The sequence below is a fragment of the Esox lucius genome, chromosome 4 (genome assembly GCF_011004845.1).
Source record: "Esox lucius isolate fEsoLuc1 chromosome 4, fEsoLuc1.pri, whole genome shotgun sequence".
In the NCBI taxonomy this organism is placed as follows: Eukaryota; Metazoa; Chordata; class Actinopteri; order Esociformes; family Esocidae; genus Esox; species Esox lucius.
In genome coordinates, this window is record NC_047572.1 from 31895845 (window position 1) to 31918220 (window position 22376).

The 22376-nt window shown below is 45.4% G+C and overlaps 1 protein-coding gene and 1 long non-coding RNA gene across 5 annotated transcripts; both read left to right on the forward strand.

Annotated features, from left to right (window-relative positions):
- Positions 1-957: 957 nt before the first annotated feature.
- LOC109615689 lies at positions 958-2562 on the forward strand. The gene is made up of 3 exons (XR_002196671.2): positions 958-1132; positions 2218-2301; positions 2467-2562. It is a non-coding gene; the product is annotated as an uncharacterized LOC109615689 (long non-coding RNA).
- A 1878-nt stretch (positions 2563-4440) lies between these two features.
- Positions 4441-21721, forward strand: si:zfos-80g12.1 (sestrin-3). Of its 4 annotated transcripts, none has more exons than XM_029119437.2 (9): positions 4441-4676; positions 16833-17033; positions 17331-17513; positions 17603-17833; positions 17924-18011; positions 18167-18291; positions 18493-18659; positions 18853-18997; positions 19536-21721. In XM_029119437.2, exons 1-9 carry the CDS (start codon positions 4611-4613, stop codon positions 19623-19625), a joined length of 1296 nt encoding a protein of 431 aa, XP_028975270.2. In that variant the 5' UTR covers positions 4441-4610; the 3' UTR covers positions 19626-21721. The 4 variants fall into 4 exon arrangements, with proteins under 4 accessions (XP_028975270.2, XP_028975271.2, XP_028975267.2 ...); XM_029119438.2 differs by lacking the exon at positions 4441-4676 and adding an exon at positions 12651-13267; XM_029119434.2 differs by lacking the exon at positions 4441-4676 and adding an exon at positions 13336-14649.
- The last annotated feature ends 655 nt before the right edge of the window (positions 21722-22376 follow it).

Sequence of the window (22376 nt, forward strand, 5' to 3'; positions counted from 1 at the left end):
AAATCACATCTTTCAACCTCTCCAGTTGAAATGTGAAGTTTGTTGCTCTCTATTTTCCTGTTTAGTGTTATCTGGTTCAGACTGGTGTCTGCCTAAATGAATATCGCATGATGTTTTTGTGGCCGTAACACAGAGCTAATCTAATGTATTCAGTAGTTGGAGTCTTGTGGCTCGGATTTTCCTTTACAGTTTCAGCAGCAAACCTACATCTGACCCAATCAAATAATATTCAAATATTTTAAAGTCATATATGAAATACGTCATGGCATTTCATCAGTTCTTTGCCACAGACTTTGGCGCAACATATCAGCTGATGCAATTTCAGTGTCCAGCTGTCCATAGCTCTGAGGTCTCCGCTAACAACGATGACTTGTCACTGGTCTGAGTATGTCCTCTGTGCCTGGATGTATTTTTATCAGCTACATGAGAATGCTGAAACACCAGTCCCCTCTCCCAACGCAACTGGGCCACAATGACTGTGGGCTGTCATCATTCATGGGGGTAACTTGGGTTCTGTATCTCCAAACATTCACATGGTAGTTTATTGACTCCCTGCACAGCTGACACCATCAATACCTCCTGCTATTAGAGCCCAAATAAAAGCTCCATGATCTGAATAAACTACTTGTTCCAGAAAAACAAGCTAATGCTAATGGGACTGGTATCTTTCCCTTTTATGAATCTTTTGCTACTTTAACCTCATGTGAGGACGAGAGAATGAATGTAGGCTGCCTTCTTGATGAACAAAATACAGTTAAATATACAGGTCAACACTTATTTTACTTGGGGAAAGTGACTGAGAACACATTCTCGTTGATAGCAAATATCTTGGAAACAGTCAGAGGTTGAATGGGCCAGTTAGGGAGGATTAGGTGGACTTGAGCGGTTCACTCTCCAACTCTTACAGTAAGTGCATCGGGGTCTTTAGTGGCCCTACAACACCACCTCCAGACGCACATGGTCTCCCATCCAGGGACCGATGAGGGTAGCTTCAGAAGTGAGCCAGCTGAAGGATGCAAGGCGACACTGCTGGTTGATATTGACATCGTAGCAGCATCTTTCCAGAATATGAACCAAACAAACTGCGAGGAAGATCTTTAACACTCCTGTCAACACAAAGCTGTTGACTTGGGTAAGTCTAAGAAGTTTTAAATGAAACAATATCACACAGGATGTAGTGAAACTGTTAGTTGTGGCACAAGCTTGTTTTATCTTAGAAAACAACTACATCTGAGTACAGTAGAAATAAGATTACATATGTATTTTTGATATCTCTATTCTAAAGACACAGGATCAAAGGAATGTATCCTGAAATCTTAATCTTAGTTTTATGCCAGCGTTAAGCTTTTACTAAACTCAGCTGCCTGGAATTTTTGCAATTGATGCCCATCAATGTTTTTTTTTATGTTTGGTGTTCGCTACTTTATTAGAGAGGATTTATAAAATAAAAAGTCTAAACACAGCCTAATGTTTAATTTCTATGGGTTCTGGCTAAAATTGCATAACCTGAAATCAATATGTACTGTTTCCAAAGTTTGCCTGTTCAGCTTCTGGAAAATAGAGGTGGACGATTTTTACCTCAGAGTTTTAAACTCAACCGTACAATTCCCCTGTCTAAGGCCTGTCTGTTGATATGACAGTCATGAAAACCATTTAGACCTACTCAGAGGTACCCTCGAAGTAAAAAGACACTTCACCCCCAGTCTCCCTGTGGGTCTCTTTTCTTCCTTCAGTAAATCAACCATGTTGCTCATTACTTGCTTCTGAAGGCAGGCCAAGTGTGTAAAACTCACACGCCGCTCCCAACATTTCAGTAAAAATAAATAATAATAAACTACTCAATGGTAATGCTTGCGTCTCAAAGACCCAAGTTTGTATTTAAAAGAATCAATCAATGCCAAACAGTAATTTGTAAACAACCAAACGGAATACCAGCAACAGAAAGTAGTGAGTCTGAAGCAAATGGGGACATCTCCAAAAAGAGAGATGTCCAGAGAGAAAGGAACGATTCTGCAGTAATTTAGTAGAGCGTAATTGAATGATACCCAGATGTCTTTCTCAGGACAAAAGCACTATTCATTCCAGAGCATGTGTTAGTACAAGCCAAAAGCAACATAGGGGCAGAAGGTCGATAAAATAATAAATTATAACTGAACGGAATGGTTTGGTGAATATCACATGTTTGGGGTGAAAGCAGTGCTGTTTGTTTCTTCCCAGACCCCGAGAGCAGGGAATCACTAGTGAAACTAGGCATTTGCAGACAGAACCATCACCCACTTCTTGGCAATGTTGGAGATGAAGGTACAGTAAAAGGGGCATCTATTTTTTAGCAGATCTGTATTAGCCTGTGTTAGTATTGGCTGTTGTGACCTCTGCTAGAATCCCCAACCACCTTATTTTGAATGAGATTAATTAAAGATGAAAATAAATTGTCAATTTCTGCTGATGTATTTTTTTTTATCCCAGGTGTGCTCTAAGATAGTGGTTTCCCCTTTTTGGAAAGCATGTCACGCTCTGAGGACAACCTACTGAAAATGCCAGCCGTCATGAGCATTTTTTAGATGCCCCTAGAGACCTGCTGATAGTGCTACGAATGGGGCATTGTATGCAGTAATTAAAAAGTCAAACAACAAATGGGTTACCCTGTCTATAGTTTTGCTTCCCTGTGGTTCTGCTGGGGGGTTGAATTATGAAGTTCTGGACAATGGCGAGAGTTTGTTTTTCAGCTGGTGTAGATTGTGGTTTCTTCAGATAACAGGCCAACACTGTCATCAGGTTCATACTTTTTCCACTTTCCAAAAACATTTAAATAGGGTACGAAGGAAATTATCTTTTGGCAAGCATCGGAAGGCAACTTCTCCTCAAATAGATTTTTCTCTTTGTCCAAATTGAACAAGCACAGATATTACAACGATACCATTTGATTTTGAAGAAACAGAATCAGAAGAAAAAAAAGTTATAGGTAGATATCTTGTTTTCCCTAGTTATCTACCTATATTGTATTATCCCATCTGTAATGTGGGGTTTGTTTGTCAACTACTTTTGTACTGTACTTGTTCTAATCTGTTTTTGTAATTTTGGGGCTTACATTTCCATGTGAGATGGCTGGCTGGTCAAACATGCCTGGACAAGTGCCCATACTGACTTAATTTCAACTACACCGAGTGAAACTAGACATTTAGTCGAGTTTTTATTGTTTTATGCAGTACCTATATAGCCGTGTCAGTTAATAGTCGTAAAAGAAAAGTTGTTACAATGCATAGTAACTTTTTTATTGCTTTCCTTTTGCTTTCCTACTCTTCATTGATCCCTTCTAACGACAAAAAACCCCCAGCTAATTCAACCATATAACAAAATCGCACATTGTTCTGTCCTTATACTGTACATTTTTTATTGATAAGGTTTGATTGGAATCTATGCTTTATTTACATTTCTGGCGCTATTTTCAAATGCTAGCATTTTAGCGTTTGTGACATCCTATCCAATACCGGAGGCCGATATTGTTCGTGGACCAAATTCTCCAAATCTATATGAGTGATTGCGAGACTCAACAAAGGTAAATGCTACTTAATCACGATGCATATATTATAATTGTATACACGTCATATTAAAATAATTAGTATGATTTGGATATGATCCAAATAAATATACTACTAGGTCTCTGGATTTAGATGGGATAGTAGCGGAAATAACGCTTGTGTATAGAAACAATCAATCAAGAAATGTCATTCTCTATTTTAGGACGCCTTCTGTATACTCCCATATGTTAATAACCACAGTTTATGTCTGAAGTATTAACTGAAGGATTAAGGTAGGTTATATCGTGCGAAGTGACTATTATGCAACATAATGGTACTGGAAAGTTCATGAAAAAGTCAGGGAAGATCATCAATAAATAATTTAGTGAAGTAAGAAGACGTCGACATTCATTTCTTTGAGTTGCCACAGTTCCTTTTATAGTGGCGTACGGAGCTTGTTCACGCCTCAGAGGGAAATTAAAAAAATCATGTTCCTGAGAATTAAGCCAGAGTGAAACTTGTCAGAGTGAAATGAAAAGCACTCGATATGCCAACCGCAAAATAGCGGACATCGGCAGTTCAAGACGTAACTCGATCCGGTTATATGAAAGACGCGTCAAAACAGTCATACTTTTTCTTGGGGCATATTCATTTTATCCCTGTTATTTGAACAGGTATGACTAACTACGCGTTCTTATTTTCATTATTAAACTGGGAACGATTTCGGTTAAGTACCTTGCTCAAGGACAGAACGACATTTTTTCCCACCTTGCCTGCTGTGGTATTAGAACCAGCGACCTTTTTTGGCCCAATCCTTGTAATCGCTTCGAGGCTACCCTGCGCCCCATAATATAAGTCACAGACCCACAGGCGTTCCTTTGAGAAATGGGTTCGAGAAATGCTGCTTTGTGCGGTTGCATAGCCACTCACCCTTTACTCCGCCCCTCTACTTTGATAGGGCCCGCTGTTACTGGTCTGAGTTGTCACTGCACTGCAAGTTTTTTTGTCCTGCGCTTTGTTAGCTGGGTGCTGTAGTGGGTAGGTGAACACCAGGAGTGACAGAGACGTATTCATGCACTAACTAGTTGGAAAATGATCATCTGTACGAAAAAAATGGATTACCCGATCGGAACCCAGTGTCAGCGCGTCCAGAACCAGGTAATACGTGTGCTAACGCGTTTTTAACTATAAGAGGCATTCCAGGGCATTGTACAAGTAACGAACTTCTGTCGACCGTGCGGTTCATTCATTTGCCTTGAAAAAAAAAAAATACTTGAGGCAGGTATTGTCTCCTTTAACGAAACTACTGTAAATCTGACTTTTGCTCCAAAACGACTTAAATTATGATGTTACATATTGTCTCGAGGTAAATGTTTTACTTTAGCGAGCATTTTGTTTATTTCCTAGTCGAACAACAATTGTAGCTTCTAGCTACAGTAGTTACGACGGTAACTGCCTTTACCAACTCAAGACAATTGACTTGATAGTGTAACTAGGTAGATGCCAGTTGACCGGGCCAGGTGAACTGGTAAATATCAAGAGGGGGAATCTAATGCGTTAGCTAGCTACTGTAGCTTGCCAAATAACGTTATCAAGTTATCAAGTTCGCTACTTAACTAACGGTAGTTTGGCCATTGCCAGCCAGCTACCGTAGCCCACATTAGATAATTATTGGTACTGTTAGTGTTACAATCCCGTAAATAACATTTCTATTTTAGCTTGTTAGTCAGTAGGTATATCGTCAATGTGCCAACAATGCCATGGTCATACATTCTCAGTATGGCGGGGTACTTGTCTGCCTTGAGAGAAAACAACCTGTGTGGGTTAGGTAGGCAGGCCTGGCTGCTTGTGTTGAGGGGAAATAACAAGCTGTCAATACTTTTGTTTTGTCAGACTCACAGCCAATGAATGGGAAGTAGTTGCTGCAGAATGATTAGCAACGTCAGCTACTCCACTGTAACAGCTAACTAATCGAATAAGAGTCACTTCAAAATGTGTCCATCCAACTAAACCCCTGGCATTTACACACAGAATGGTTGGTCAGGTAGCTTGCGGACTAGTGAAAAGGGAAATCGGTTGATTTACAAACTACAACATTAGTTCCCGACGACTTCCTGATGTCTTTGCATTGATCGTGTTTGCAGCCTTGGGTCTTGACGCGCGGAGGGGCTCTGAATCTTCGGTCTTTGTGGGCGAATGCGATAATGACATCACCTCTACGGTGTTGCACGTGCAGAAGAAAGTGTCTGCTAATGCAATGTCATTCTATTTCGGCACCCAGTCTCTGTGAGGGGTCGCACATAGTCTGGCTATACAACAAAGGTCGTCGTTAACAATCAGAATTCTGGGAGCTGTTTTTTTTTTATTTGTCTCCCCCCGAATCGGTGGCAGCATTGTCATCTGTAAGAATTTAAAACGTTCGGTAAAGATGCTGGTATTGCCTTTTGTTTCCAGTAAGAATTTGACTTCTTTGTGCTCTGTGATGCTGGGTGCACTGCCAATCAAAGTTGTTTTTCTCTTTTCTGTGCTGTCTTTACATCTGCAACCGAACGGGGGCAGTGCGGGAAGGACAACTTGTTTACTGCAATTCAACATTCAGAAATGGCTAGAACAATAGGAATGTGATCAGACATAAATTCCTTTATATTTGTTATTAAGATGGACTTCACCTCTGTACACTCTGCACCTGTATATAGGGTCTTGAAAAAGATGTTAGATGCATTCGTTGATATGTTTGGACCATCACCTTTGTTCTGCAGCAAACCTGTCATAAATAAAATATATATTTAAAGAATACATTAAACGGTTTTCCCGGGTGTTTGCACTAGACCGGGGCAACATGGAATTTGTTGATCATGTTTCATGCAATTCATGTTTTTCATTTTAATTTAAAAAAACCATCCCATATGAGGTTTAGACATTTGTTGCTCTGGTCAGAATACAACTGGCATGTTGTTGCATTATGCATCAGGCTGTTCTTGTGCAGAACCAGTCAACAACACATCACAGATGAGCTTGATGAAAAGTGTGCACCCTTACTCAAATTGGGTCCCCTCGAGTTTGCCCCCCCCCCCCCATCCCCTCGCCTCCTGTCAATCAATGCAAAGATGAATGGCAGTCATTGACCGTGCATTTCTTCATAGATGTGAATCGTCCGTTCTTGGGCATGTTCTGATGGTCTGGACATGAATTGGCCATTCTTGGGCATTTGTTCTTGGTTTGAGTAAGAGGCGATGGGCTGGGAGAGGGTTCAACAAGCCGCATCGTGACTTGTAAGGAGATCACCAAAGACGCTTCATTGGCATGATTGAGGGATGTGCACTCCGAAATTCCTTGTGTGAATAATGACCTGTCTTTCCTGTCTTTAGGCCCTCTGGTGTGTAGGTTTCTAAGCGTTGTGTGTACAAGTTTGATTGCATGGGTCTGTCCGTCTCTTCTAGATTACACCTCCCACCGGGTGATCTGTCTGTCACTTAATTTCCGAGGTTTTGTTTTACACCTGTCAGCCTGTTTGTCTACATGTGTAAACCTGACATGTTGGTATGTTTGTACGGGTTGTCTGGGGAGGTGAAGAGGGACTCGTTACCGGGGACACTAGCGGAGCGTAAGGAGGTGAAGAGGGACTCGTTACCGGGGACACTAGCGGAGCGTAAGGAGGTGAAGAGGGACTCGTTACCGGGGACACTAGCGGAGCGTAAGGAGGTGAAGAGAGACTCGTTACCGGGGACACTAGTGGAGCGTAAGGAGGTGAAGAGGGACTCGTTACCGGGGACACTAGTGGAGCGTAAGGAGGTGAAGAGAGACTCGTTACCGGGGACACTAGCGGAGCGTAAGGAGGTGAAGAGGGACTGTTCTCCTTCAGGCCTCAGTTGGAATGCAGATTATAATATCTGTCTTTCGTCCTCCGTCCCCTGCTCCTCTTTCGTCCTCCGTCCCCTGCTCCTCTTTCGTCCTCCGTCCACTGCTCCCCTGCCTGGTCTGTTTCTCACATCTTACCCTTGGGGCATTTGCATTTCAAATCATATTAACCTCTGCAGAAACGCGGGGAGTGACAGGCCTTCACTGAAATGCCCTGAATTTCAGCCTCCCAGGAAGCCGCTTCTGAACAGCAGCGTCTCGGACCACACCACGTAATACCAGGCGGTGGTCTGTGGAAACGCCCTCGCTCACGCTTTTATACCGTGAACTTCACACTTTCCTGTTATAAACTGTCGCCATTATCATGACGAGTCTATAAATTGGCTAATGTGTTTGTTCTTTTGATTGCACTGGACCTGCACCTATGGAGGCCTTTACATGTGTTTAGTCAAATGTGTAATCGAATTTGTATGTATTTGTTTGTGAATACAAATGTGTTCAGGTGTACTGAAAGTAGTTTATGTGCAATTTTTAAAGAAAGGGTAATTTCCTGCTGAGGGCTGATGAAAGGACCTAAGTTCCTGTTTCAATTCGGCCTGATATTTATTTTTATTGGAACATGTCCAGGCATGTCGTAGAGGAATCTCCCTATTAGAATACCAACATGTCTGTCTGGATGAATGTATGTATTAATTGAAACTCTAGGCCCAACATGATGCCGTTGTGATCAATTTGAAGTGCGGCAGCAACACACTTTGCATACGGGATTAACTCCGCGAGAAGGATTACTGACAGGTCGACACACAGGGCGAAATGGTGCCTGGCCCGATGAGGTGCTGAACCTATTTTTCTTCACCGTGGCTCTGAGAGCCTGTTTTTCTGGGTCAGTCTTGCAGTGGGGTGTCGTCAGGCTTGGTTATCGGGCCCCGCTGAAATGTGATATATATTTACAGGGGCAGGGAGTCTTGAAGGCTTGAAGCGTCCTGGGGGGGAACAGTGTTCTGTCCTGACATGGTGGGAAGTGTTGTCCTTTCAGCTCAGACGGTTCGACGCATGCGAGACCTACCTACTATGGTTTCATGGGCACAGCAGGGTGTTAGTTAGTTTTGGAGAAGCCGGCCGCCACACAACTCAGCGTTTCGTTAAATTTTGTTCTCAAGAAGTTCCTCCAAATTCCTTTGGAGGCTTGGCTGAACTGAGTTCCTGAAGATGGAATCGGTAGTAAAGAGAATGATGCTACCCGTATAGAGCAATATGATGTTTAGTTGATTCAAGCAGAGCTTCTTAGACTGCTGTTCTTTCGCGCATGTGGTGGTGTGAGAGCGTTGGTGTATGACTGGAAAACCGTTTTGGCTGTTTGCATTAACATTGTTGTTTTATAGCTAACAGATGTAACAGATTCATCAGTAAGGAATCAGTTTTAGAGAGACTGTCCTTGTCTCTTTGTCTCTCTCTCTCTCTCTTTGTGTCTCTCTCTCTTTGTCTGTTTGTGTGTGTGTATCTCTCTCTCTCTTTGTCCCTCTCTGTCTCTGTGTCTCTCTGTCTCCCTCTCATGTTTTGCCTATTAAAGCCTGGTGGAACTCTGCCACATAGAGTTGGGTCAGATCCACAGACGTGCTGTCAGACACAGAGCATGTCGCTCTCTCATTTCTATTAGAGTATCTTCTATTAGAGCCCCAAACAGATAAATAAGAGTATTTAAATATGTATTTATTATTTGTAATTATTTAAAATAAATCTTATTTTTGAAAGTGTTTTCCAATGCTTTTCAAAGAAAAATTGGAATCTTTCCATATATGTGTATGAATAGATATTCTATGTATTTGTTAGATCATTGAACAAATAACTAAAGGGGCTGGACCTGCACCCCTCTAAACCGCTGAGGGTTGGGGCTTGTGTTGCCGCCCCACAGTTCCTGGACAGAGAGATGGATGTGATGACAGAAAATGAGACACAGAAGCCAAGTAAGACCGTCCAGATCACACCCCAGGAAAACACAGCCACTGATTGGTTCAGGAGGCCTCTTTACCAGTCAGCCTGCTATATAAGATAGTATCCACGCATCAGGGGGCTGACTCAACACCTTGCCTCTCGCTATATCCAGGAACAATAGAAAGCTTGTTAAAAACCTTGAAGCAGTTGACGGTGTGGCAATGAGCCGTAGATGCCACACCGTCTCGAGTCCCGGCCTGAAACTAGCCGGGTGCGCGTGTCTGAGATGGCTGTCCGGACTGCCGTCATCCATGGGATGTCCTCCACCCTGAGCCCCCACCAACAGCAGGCATGAGCCCCCACCAACAGCAGCTCTAGCCAACACAGAGCTGTTGATAAGTACAACAACGTGTCCCGGCGTCCTCTGCTGTCCCGGAGGGACGTTTTGGCATTTGAGGGCAAATATTTTCAGTTGTTTGAAATGTGACATTGTCCTCTTTAGTGAGCCTCTTATTCTGTAAATGAAGTGAAGTGTGACTTAGCTGGACATACGTTTTTATTTAAAACAAGTACTAAGTACAGTCGCCCCCCCCCCCCCCAGACACTTTACAATTTGACAGGGCCCCCCCCCGACACTTTACTATTTGACAGGCCCCCCCCCCCCCCCCAGACACTTTACTATTTGACAGGCCCCCCCCCCCCTCCAGACACTTTACTATTTGACAGGGCCCCCCCCCCCTCCAGACACTTTACTATTTGACAGGGCCCCCCCCCCAGACACTTTACTATTTGACAGGGCCCCCCCCCCCCCAGACACTTTACAATTTGACAGGGCCCCCCCCCAGACACTTTACTATTTGACAGGGCCCCCCCCCCAGACACTTTACTATTTGACAGGGCCCCCCCCCCCAGACACTTTACTATTTGACAGGGCCCCCCTCCCCCTCCAGACACTTTACTATTTGACAGCCCCCCCCCCCCAGACACTTTACTATTTGACAGGGGCCCCCCCAGACACTTTACTATTTGACAGCCCCCCCCTCCAGACACTTTACTATTTGACAGCCCCCCCCTCCAGACACTTTACTATTTGACAGCCCCCCCCTCCAGACACTTTACTATTTGACAGGCCCCCCCCCCCCTCCAGACACTTTACTATTTGACAGCCCCCCCCCCCAGACACTTTACTATTTGACAGGGGCCCCCCCAGACACTTTACTATTTGACAGCCCCCCCCTCCAGACACTTTACTATTTGACAGCCCCCCCCCCAGACACTTTACTATTTGACAGGGGCCCCCCCAGACACTTTACTATTTGACAGCCCCCCCCTCCAGACACTTTACTATTTGACAGCCCCCCCCTCCAGACACTTTACTATTTGACAGCCCCCCCCCCCCAGACACTTTACTATTTGACAGGCCCCCCCCCCCCCTCCAGACACTTTACTATTTGCCCCCCCCCCCCCCCCAGACACTTTACTATTTGACAGGGGCCCCCCCAGACACTTTACTATTTGACAGCCCCCCCCTCCAGACACTTTACTATTTGACAGCCCCCCCCCCCAGACACTTTACTATTTGACAGGGGCCCCCCCAGACACTTTACTATTTGACAGCCCCCCCCTCCAGACACTTTACTATTTGACAGCCCCCCCCTCCAGACACTTTACTATTTGACACCCCCCCCCCCCCCAGACACTTTACTATTTGACAGGGGCCCCCCCAGACACTTTACTATTTGACAGGGGCCCCCCCCAGACACTTTACTATTTGACAGGGGCCCCCCCAGACACTTTACTATTTGACAGCCCCCCCCCTCCAGACACTTTACTATTTGACAGCCCCCCCTCCAGACACTTTACTATTTGGCAGCCTCCCCTCCAGACACTTTACTATTTGACAGGGCCCCCCCCCCCCCAGACACTTTACTATTTGACAGGGCCCCCCCCAGACACTTTACTATTTGACAGGGCCCCCCCCAGACACTTTACTATTTGACAGCCACCCCTCCAGACACTTTACTATTTGACAGGGCCCTCCCCCCCTCCAGACACTTTACTATTTGACAGGGGAGCCCCCCCCATCAGGGGGTTGAGTTCCTTGAAAGTAAGTAAGTGGGTCAGGGTCTGTGCGCTACGGTCGTTTAAATAATCATGTGGAGAAAATTTGTGCACCCCTAACTTTACCATCACATAAACTGGACAAAATTAGAATTGGGTGCCAGAAGACAGATACAAATGTTCAAAACGGAGTACCTTGGGAGGGTCCAGCCCACCACAAATATAAGAAACTTGGCTCTTTCCAGTGGGAGTTTTTATGTTTTCAAATGACTGCCTGCTCACTGTCATGGCACCTCTTAGGGTTAACCCCGTTCAGTTGACTAGTCGTCGTTTGATCTAGATTATCTTGCTCGACTTCGATATATATATATTATTTTTTTTGTCAGCGGTTGCATGGCAACGCAACACCTGTCCGATTCCCGGCTTCGCAGAGTCGCGTCAGCCAGTCCAGATGGCTTAGTCCATCACAAAAAAAGATGTGCTGCTGAAATTCTATATGGTTGTGTTATGTAACACCAATGGTGTGACACTAATAAAAATAATCTAATTTTATAACTTGTTTTCTAGGGATACTCAATAACATGATTGGCCGATACCAATATTCATATAGCACAATCTGCCAGTAGCAGTGTTTTGTCATTTCTGTACCTGTGCTCTGGCAAAAATGGAAAAAGAATTTGCTTCTAATGATGCTTTGAATTTCAACAAATGGGAAAGTTATGTCGGGCGACAAGGTGGCCTAGTGGTTAATATCCAAAAGGTCCAAGATTCAAATCCCCCTAACGCCAAGGTGTCCCTGAGCACGACCGCTAACGTGATTTGCTTTTCAGGTTGTCACTGTAGATAGGAAATGGTAACAACACCTACCAGGTTAAATAATGGTGAAGTCTAAAATATTTTTCTATATGTTATAATAGCAAATGACTGTCACAATGATATTCAATTAATAGAACAATTATAATAAAATGCATACTCATTCTGTAATTGTACGTTTTACAGTACCTGAATATAAATGTAGTAAATAAGGTATTAGATTTCCTCAACCAAACTGCATCAGAAAATAACTATAAAACAACAGGACACACAACAATTTTTTTGTAATAAAATGACTGGAGCAGATTACTAGAGGTCTACACAGACAAAAGCACAATCTTTTGGAAATAATCAGCGATTTTAAAGCAAATGGTCGATATTGATTGTAATGCTTTGGACTATATTGCCCGATACAGATTGTTATCCGATACATCGTCCTTAGTGGTTTTCTGTATTGGTATTTATAATGAGGCTAATTACAAATATCCCTTTTATTTAACCACTTTCAATTTTTGCGCTTAAACAAGATGGCAACAAGATGGCAACGATTTTGCCTACCTACTCATGTAGCGTTTGTAAATGTTGTTTTTATTTCAAATACTTCAGTCTAAATATCAAGGAAATCTGTAGCACAGAAGCATTTTAATTACAGTCGCGAGCAACACAATAGAGGTTTAATGCAAACTCTACAAACGGTGGTTTATGATGAGCTTGAAAACAGTGAGTTAGCCGGCTTTATTTTCCATTACTGAGGCCTGGGAACTGCAGACTCTTGTGCCGGAGACAAAACAAATGGAAGAGAATCACACCGCGGACAATGATGCAAATCGGTTTGGAGGAGTTGTTTACAAATACTAAATGCCTAGGTGCCTGTACGCGGTAGTCTTAAAAAAGACTTTACTGTTCAGTGTTAGATAAGCTACTGTTTGACAAACTCTGCCTGCCTACGTTTGAACCTAATTTTCATTTGTACTTGGATTTCACTTTTCATACAGTTCAGTTACAACCAGGAACTTTTTGTACCGTATCAGCGTTTGGCAACTTCAGGAGGAAGATTGCTAGTGACATTATGGAAACTGAATCTGGTAAGGCCAGCAGCTGCAGTGACTGAGGTTGGGAACCGGTTTTGCATTACAATACCTTGCTCATAGCCTTCTGTAGCCTCTTGTTTAAAATAGTATTGTGAATGTCTATGTTGTTTAGCATCTGACTTATTACTTACAATTGCTAAATGACTGCTTTATTTAATCTTGATTTTAGCTTCCCCAAACTAGCAACCTAGCCTTTGTTAAATCGTAGCTGTAACCGCACTAGCTAGCTTGGTCAGTTGATTAGAAGTGAGGTCCAGGATCAATGAGAGCCAAGCTCCTGACTTCAACACCTAGCCCGTCCCATTCATGTGGTCGGTTTCCTTGTCTCCATGGGGGAGACGCATTTCTGAAATCCTGTGTGACCATAAGCACAATTTTTAGCTGGTAACGCAGTTCAGGATGGTGTTGTTGAAGCGTAAGAATGTGTAAGATAACCCGTGTCTGTACCCAAGGCTGTTCATGTAATCCTGTGTCATCTATGACAAACACTCAATCTTGTATTCCAGTTAGGAGCATGACACATTTTATTTATATGTCGCAGATGAACAGTGTTTAGTCACTACAGTCAAGAATGAGGGCTGTTTGGATTTTAACATGGATATTACCAATTTAATTTAGTAGGTAGTAAAATTCAACCTTGTTGTTTTTGTGGCCAGTGATGAAGTAATGGCTTTTGGGGTCTGCTGACGGCACAGTTGCAAGACGTAGTCGTAATGGTGCATCTTCAGGAAAACATGTTTAATGTTCTACAGAAGAAACTGCTATCGAGAGCAAACATCTTTGTTTTCCAGTCCTACACTGGTGTATCCCTCAGTCATCCAAGCATTATTATCCAGTTATAGATACCACAGCAGATGGGAGGTCAGGCTGACTTGTACCCCTTTTGACATGTTTCAGAGGCATGATGTTCAGGCCCTCATTAGGACATCTTCAGGCCTGTCCTACAAGAAGCAACGCATGATACTCAATGCCAGAAGTGACGTCTGTACTGTCTTTTAAAAAGTGTCTCTTGGGAAACAGTTTAAATTAAGTTTGAAGGGTCCCCCCTACCCACAGTAACACTTAAAGGGCGTAACTAGACAATACCATTTTTTTAATGTTCAACTTCACTTGTTGAGTTAATGGGTTCTCAAGAATTAATGGGTACCGCCTTTTTTTGGGTGATAACCTTTCCAGGCATGGTTTTCTGTACAACTGAGCAGGCATCAGTTCAACATTTGAATCCTGGTCAGTGGATGCTGTGTTGTCTGTAAGGTGTGGTACAGAGAAGAGTTTTGTGAATGTCAAAGTTGCAAAACATTTTCAATGGCTCCATTCTACAACAGAGTTGTCTTAATGGTAGACACACGATACCCTCTCTGGGCCTGACCAAACGGGTAAGTTGACCTCCGCTAACGCTCCACTTCTCCACATGTCCCAACATATATATTGTCCTTTTCAGTGTTCGTTTATGAAAACAGACCTAAACTCTTAAATTCAGACCATATGCCTTTCAACAAATGTTTATGAACCCCCTGAAAAATGCATTTGTTGTAATTAATATGCAACTGCATATCAATGAATCTGAATTTGATATTTCCTCATGATGGCCACTGCAGTTTTCCCCATAAATGATAACTTGGTATCACTTATCAATTAAGGAGCGTGTAAATCAAAACTGAACGGGTTAGCTGTATAATATGCCACTAATACTAAGGAATTGCTGTTTCTTCTCTCGTTAATGTTATTGCGCTTGTCCACGAGGAACAACTTTATGGTTTTAAATGACCAACAGTCAATATAATGTATAAAGTTGTCAGTAAACCATGAGAAACTAAATGTCTTGAGCTACTGCAGTGCTAGCTAGCTGAAGGGGTAGTCAGTGGCTACTTACGAGAGACCAGACAGAAGAAATTCAAGACTCTTAATTTTAGCACATGGAAATGTTAGCTTACATCAGTTAGAGGTGACGTAGAGGCACTTACTGGCCGAATTTTAATGTTGCACAATGTCTTTGCTGTTGCTAATTGGCACCACAGCTAGATTGCTGCTGTTGATAAATGTGCTGTCTACAAGTTAATTGGTGGTCGAGTGGCCAATTTAATGTATTTTGTTTATTTATTTACAATGAAATACTGTTAACTTAAGCCTACTTTTTCACTCATTTTGAATGTGCCATATGTAGCTTGGCCTGCTTTCAGTCACTTCTTAAACCTTTTCTGTTTTCTGATGAAAAATGGTTGTTAAATCTTCAAAATTACTGAGGCCGTGACCGCCATCGGCATTGAAACCCCTGGGCCAAAACTGTTCCAGCACATTGGAGAGGTGTTCGTTTTATATTACAGCACCGCCTGCTGGTTAACGTTTGCTTTTATGAAATGCAAAAATGAAACCGTGCTGGGATGCTAACGCGGTGCTCCAATGCCAATGGAGGGTTCCATAGGGTGTTTGAACTCAACAACCCCCGCCAATATAAGTGGGTGTGTTGTACAGATATACCATAACCTTGGTATGAGTGGGGTGTAAGTTTACACCGTGGGGGGGTGGGGTGGGGGGGGTTGGTGGTGGTGGTAACTGAAAACCCGGACTTCGCCCGAGGAGGCTGCCCAAACATTTGGCCCCAGCATGGCATGGCTGCTTGCACTTCACACGCCATGCAACCAGGTTGAGACCCACAATCTGCCTCTCTCTCTGGGCTGACACGTTTTCCTAGAAACTGTTGTATGAAAGTGGGAAAGGTGATGGATGTCTTTAGCCCACGTAGCGCCTCAATCTTTTGGCGTTGTTGCTCTTGGCATGGAGCTTAGCTTTCCCCCAGCCGGTCTCCTCTGTGTCTCTGTGTAGTTTTGGACTTCTCTCCTTCATTACTGTGGTTCTTCCCTGAAAGAGGCCTCATTCAATTCCAGCCTTGGCTTGCAGTTCCCCTTTTTTCTGCTCAGTTCCACTTCCTCTCATATCCCTACATACTTAAACCCGGGGCGCTTTGACCATGTTGTGAATTTGCAGACATCTTAAAATTAAGGTACAATTTAAATTCAAGGTCTCAGATGTTTCTGGACTGGGGAACACTTTGGATTGGCAAGTAGCTATAACGTTTCTGGACCAGTAACCAAAAGGTTGCTAGAGCCGGAAAGGTGTGTGTGTGTGTGTGTGTGTGTGTGTGTGTGTGTGTGTGTGTGTGTGTGTGTGTGTGTGTGTGGGGGGGGGGGGGGGGGCATTTATCCCCAATACAGTGCTGTAAATCAGAACATAACGTCATTGGCCTAGGCTGGACAAGTGGTCTAGTCATTTAAACCACAGCTTTAAATTATTGCAGGCCTCACGTCAAGGCAGCTGGCTTTGCGAGAATTCATAGCAATGTTAGTTCGCAGCGACTAACAACAGTAGCTAGCTAGCTGGCTAACTCCGGTGAAAGATATTTAACTTTGTGTACTGCACTGATTAGTGGACTCCTTTTTACACAAAGTAGCGAAGAGCGGCCGTCTCATCCCCTCCCGCCAGATGCCCTCTGCAACAGGGGCCGTTGAAACGCCCGAATCCCCCGGCGCCTACATCTGACCCTCCTCTTCCTCTGGTCCAGGTGATGAAGGTGAATGCCGAGAAGGAGCGTGCGTCGCTGCGGCTTGTGGCGGTCCTGGCCAACACAGGGTGCGTGGACGCGGTGTGCCAGCAGATGGCGTCCTACCCACAGTACCTGGAGAGCTTCCTCCACCTTCAGCACTACATCCTCCAGATGGACGGGCCCCTCCCCCTCCCTTACCGACACTACATCGCCATCATGGTGAGCGCCGAAACACAGACCGGCGGTGTGCACCGACATGTGGTCCACCCACACGGACACACACATAACTCAACCCACACACACACACACACACACACACCTCAACCCACCCACACACACTGATAAGAGCACAGTGGAGAATTCTGTTGCTGCTGTAGTGTCTCTATTTAGGTCATGTCTCTCACACATCTCCTGTCGCCCCCCCCCCCCCCCCCCCCCCAACACCACTCATACCCCCCCACACACACACCCATACACCCCTCTTTCCCATGTCCCTCCCCCCATGTCTCCCCCAAGGCTGCAGCGCGGCATCACTGTGGTTACCTGGTATCCCTGCACTCAGCCCAGTTTCTCAAGTCAGGGGGGGACCCTCAGTGGCTGAAGGGCCTGGAGGACGCCCCGCTTCGCCTGCGACACCTCGACCAGCTCAACAAGGTCCTGGCCCACCAGCCCTGGCTCACGGCCCACTCACACATCCAGGTAGAGCCCAGGTTCAGCGGGCCGTGATTGGCCGTTAAATCCCTGGTTTAGCAGACCGCCCCACTGTCTTCTCTGTCCCCCCCCCCCAGGCGTTGCTGAAGATGGGGGAGCAGTGCTGGTCTCTGGCTGAGCTGGTCCAGGCTGTGGTGCTGTTAGCCCACTGCCACTCTCTCGCTAGCTTCGTGTTTGGCTCGGGGGCTGACTCTGACCCCGCCCCCCTCCCCAGGGCACCCAATGGCACTCCCCCGGGCTACAGCCTCTCTGACGCTGCCAACGGCAACCTCACCGCGCCCCTGGAACACGGCACGCGTCGCAGACGGGTAGGTGTGTCCTCAGAATAGACCATTGCCTGACCAACGTGTTTCTGTTCTGCTGGACGAGGTCACATGCTGTGTCGTCTCTCGTCCCAGCAGTCTCTGAGCTCCAGCAGCGAGGGGGTGTGTCTGAAGGACCTGAGGGAGGGGGGTCTCGTAAACACAAAGACTGTCCAGCAAACAGGTACACTCTCTCACACACACACACACACACACACACACCCAGACCTAGCTGTCCCCACTCACCTACACCTCAGCTGTGAGGCCCACAGAGCCGAATGAGTGTTGGCCGCCTGGTGCCCGCGTCGATCAATTTTAACCCTCTCCCTGTCATCTCAGAGTTGGAAGACGAAGAGGAGCTGATCAAATCTGCGGACCCCTCTCGTTTCATAACTGACCCAGAGTTTGGCTACCAGGAGTTTGCCCGGAGAGAGGAAGACCACTATCAAGTGTTCTGGGTGCAGGTAAAAACTGTCTGTTGTACGGTGTGATGACCCATTTGACCCTTTCTGTGGGAGGTGACTGGCGCCATCTGCTGTACAGTGAACAGACTGCAGCATGGTTCTGCGCTAGCTACAGTTAGCTGAGCTAATACAGGAACCCCTCTCAGAATGGTTCAGGTCTGTTTTCACGTCTGTCTGATGGGCTGTGTGTTGTCTGTTCAGGACTACTCCTGGGACGACCACGGCTTCTCACTGGTCAACCGGCTCTACTCGGACATTGGGCACAAGCTGGACGAGCGTTTCCGCAGGGTTATGGACCTCCCGTCGACCCACAGTCCAGACCTGAAAAGAGCGATCTGGAACTACATTCACTGCATGTTGGGGATCAGGTGAGGCACACTGCCAGTTTACATACAGGCACCAGCCCCAAAGGTTTGACCTATGGCGGGTTTGACCTATGGCGGGTTTGACCTATGGCGGGTTTGACCTATGGCGGGTTTGACCTATGGCAGGTTTGACCTATGGCCAAGTGTTTATGATTGACTTTTTAAAGGACCCCTTTGAATTTGTGTGTGTGTGTAGATACGACGATTACAACTATGGGGAGATCAACAAGCTGCTGGTGAAGGATCTGAAGCTCTACATTAAATCGGTGGCGTGCTACCCTGATGCCACCAAGGCCCCACGGTTTCCCGCCTCCTGGTCGACCCTTGAACCTGCTGAGAGGGTAGGAGCCACGCCCCAATGCCTGTTAGATCGACGCAGGTTTTAACCCATAGGCTCATAGCTGTTCATGTAGATTTGGTGAAAGAATTAATCAGGGAGAGAGGCTTCTATGACGTTCATCCAGCAGTCATAGTACATGTCTCCAGATGGTACAATCGCAGCTCTCGCCAGTGTTTGCTTCTCTCTTTCTGCTGATTCCCACCATCTAACAATTTCCCTTGGGGTAGTTTGTGTTATAAAGCAACGTCCCAGGATGGTCGTGTCTAGTACCTTATCTGTCTCCATGGAAACGGAGGAATGGATATGGTATGCCTGGACACGGAATGCCAAGCCCCTGGGAATAGTGACAGTTATATCACACATGCACATGGAACATTCCCTGTCTGTGTAGCGACTAGGAGTTCCCACACTCCATAACGCCCGTCACACCCTGCTTGAACCCAATCTACCAGATCCTGATCATCTGTGTTCTCCGTTTCGCCCCCGGCCACGTTCTGCCTCTCTCTGACCTCCTTCTCCGTCTCTCCTCCCCCCCTCAGGTCCACGTGAGCCTCCTGGTAATGGAGGCCCGGCTACAGGCGGAGCTTCTGTATGCCCTGAGAGCCATCACCCAGTACATGATAGCCTAGGTCGGTTGGCGGGCGGGAGGGAGAGCGGCACGGTCCTAGTTGCCGGCGGTACATGGAGGGCTGAGTTGGAGGACCCTGGGTTGGAGCGCGGGAGCAGACGGAGGGGTGCACTGAAACGGCCGACCATTGACGCGGAGCGATGCGGTCGTATCTGGCAGAATTCTTCCGACTGTGTGTGGTAACGCGGGCGTCGGCGCTCTGCTGGTGTAGCTTTCACACTGCAGCAGGAAGCCCGCGACTGAACACACTTTGCGGCCGTTTAATCCCGTCTCTCCACCTGCTGCTCAACTCTGCCAGGGGGGTCTTCCCACTTTTCAGTTGCCATCTTTTCCTCTTATCAAACATCTCTGCTCTTGATGGTTAATGTGCAATTATATTACTATTATTATAATAGGTATTAATTATTTTCATTTTTTTAAATGTATTGTTTGTCTCAATTCTGATGACTGTGATGAAAGCAGATGGACGTTTCTGCAATGTAGCAAGGAGATCTATCCCCCCCCCCCCCCCATGGTTTGTGATCATTTTCGTCTCTTCGACTCTTCGCATTTGTCGTATTTTTTTGGGATTGGAATGTTTTGGGAAGATGACGTCATCATTTGTCAGTTGGTCAGGGTGACGGACAGTTGTTCATTGTAACTCTTTTCACGTTAGGACAGAAAAAGCAAAAAACAAAAAAAAGCAGACACTTTAAGACGATATCACACAACTATAGTTTCTTTTAAAAGCACTTTTTTTTTAGAATATATTTATAAGACAAATCAAGCTCAGTTGGCACGGAGTCCTTTCTGTTCACTGGATGGGGTCTGGTGGAAAAGATTCCACGAGTGTTTCTGGAGTCCCTTCTGCTGTCAGATCAGCTGATCTCCTCTCCTGCAAGCTGCCCTGTAACCCCAGTCTTCTGACATCAAGGCGCGTGGAGCCACACAGGGACAAACAGGCTTTCAATAGAGGCTATGCGCCCCCCACCTGACCTGAGAGAACTCAGTACCTCAGATGGCTGTGCAACCGCCAAGACTATAGAGAGAAAATATATATTTTAACCTAAATGAACACAAAGAGGAGGCCAAAGTAATCCTTAGGTTTTTTTTGGTTTAGTTTTTTTTGAGTCGAGAATAAGCTCTGCCTTGTGACTGTCAGTTCCTATATTGATGTCCTCTGGCATAGATCAAATGTAGGAATCTCCCTTTTGGAGTACCTCAACCATCCCTAAAACTGCACACGTGCATTTCAGTGGTCGTTGAAGGTAATCAGCACTATGAACTGGGACTCTGCAACCGAAACGTTTCCAGAAGTGGCCTGCACTGGGTTGGAACTGCTGTTAAGCATGGGCTTGATGCAGCAAAGGATGTAGATCAAAGGTCACATGTTGTCCATGATCTTATGCATGTGAAAAGTAGGTCTGTCTGTTTCAGTTATTTATTTTGTGAGCTTTATGACCTAAAATTAAATATGCTGATTCGTGGTACAAATTTGCAGAGCAGAACGGTGTGTACTGCTGAATCAATAAAAAAAAATTATACATATTATTTTTCTTTTTTCTTTCTTTTTTTTTTTTTTTTTTACACTTGCATCAGAGTGACTGTGGTCCTCGTTTATGTTGTTTCTGTGTTCGCTGCTATTATCCTGCCTGTTATGCTGCAACCTGAATATTTCAGAGGCAGTGGGGTGGAAGACGCTTATAATGGGCTTGACTTTTTGAAATGATGGCGGAGAAACACAAGCAAAAGAAACCAGAAGCTTTTTAGCACCGGTGCCTTTAGGCCAAACTGCACTGGGGCTGAGTGGACAGACTTGACCACCTTGGGCTTAGTGTGTGGGCTGTAGTCGGGGGAACGTTCCCCGTCTCTGTCCTCTGAAACAGTGTTCTGTGGCCCATCCGGAATGCCCAGTGCCCCCACCACCGGAAACATGTCTGTCGTTCCGGCCGGAGTGTGGGCTGCGTGTCAGCATGTCCGCGTGTTTCCGTCTGGGAGGCTTCCAACTCCCCGGCCGTCTGACCCGATGATGGAGCCATGGACACTGAGATGGATGTTACAGTTTTACAATATTTACCACGTAAATGAATGGACAATGAAATAAACAAAAAAAAAAAAGATATATAATATAACATATGTGAACTCACCCCCCCCCCCCCCAAAAAAAAAAATGTTTTTGGAAATGTGAGACTTATTTTTTCTATAAAGATGTTCTATCAACTGTGTCATTCCTTTATTGACTGGGATTCCATTTGTCAAGCAACCCAGCTGATTCATACCGTTATGTCTTGGAAATATAACTATTGAAAAAGAACTGTGTAGTGAACCATCTGAAGGATGGCTGTCTTGGTTGGTTGACTGGGGTTAGGAAACAGCCTGGGTTTGTTACGGCCTCGGAGATGGGGCAGATGGCATGGTGATTTGCGCATGTCTGATAGCAACTCATCACGGATCCCTGAGCGTGGGCCAAGTTCCCTTCTTATCCCCTGACCCCCGTAGCCACTTTACTGAGAACTCCGCAATTAACCCATCGCGCTGTTGTGCAATGTGGTACGAAGCAGGCCTATCGTGTTTGTAACAGTTGGCACTGAAGTGAGGTCATTTGGGCTAGATGCTTCCAATTCCTTTGAGGATGCCTGCCACTGAAATAGGGCAAAGTCGGCGTGATTTTAGGGGCTAACCCACTCTGTCTTGATAAGAGACAGGACGAGAGATGAATCATCTAGGTTTGGCTTTTGCTTATTCCAACCAACATTCTGCTCCCACCAGATAA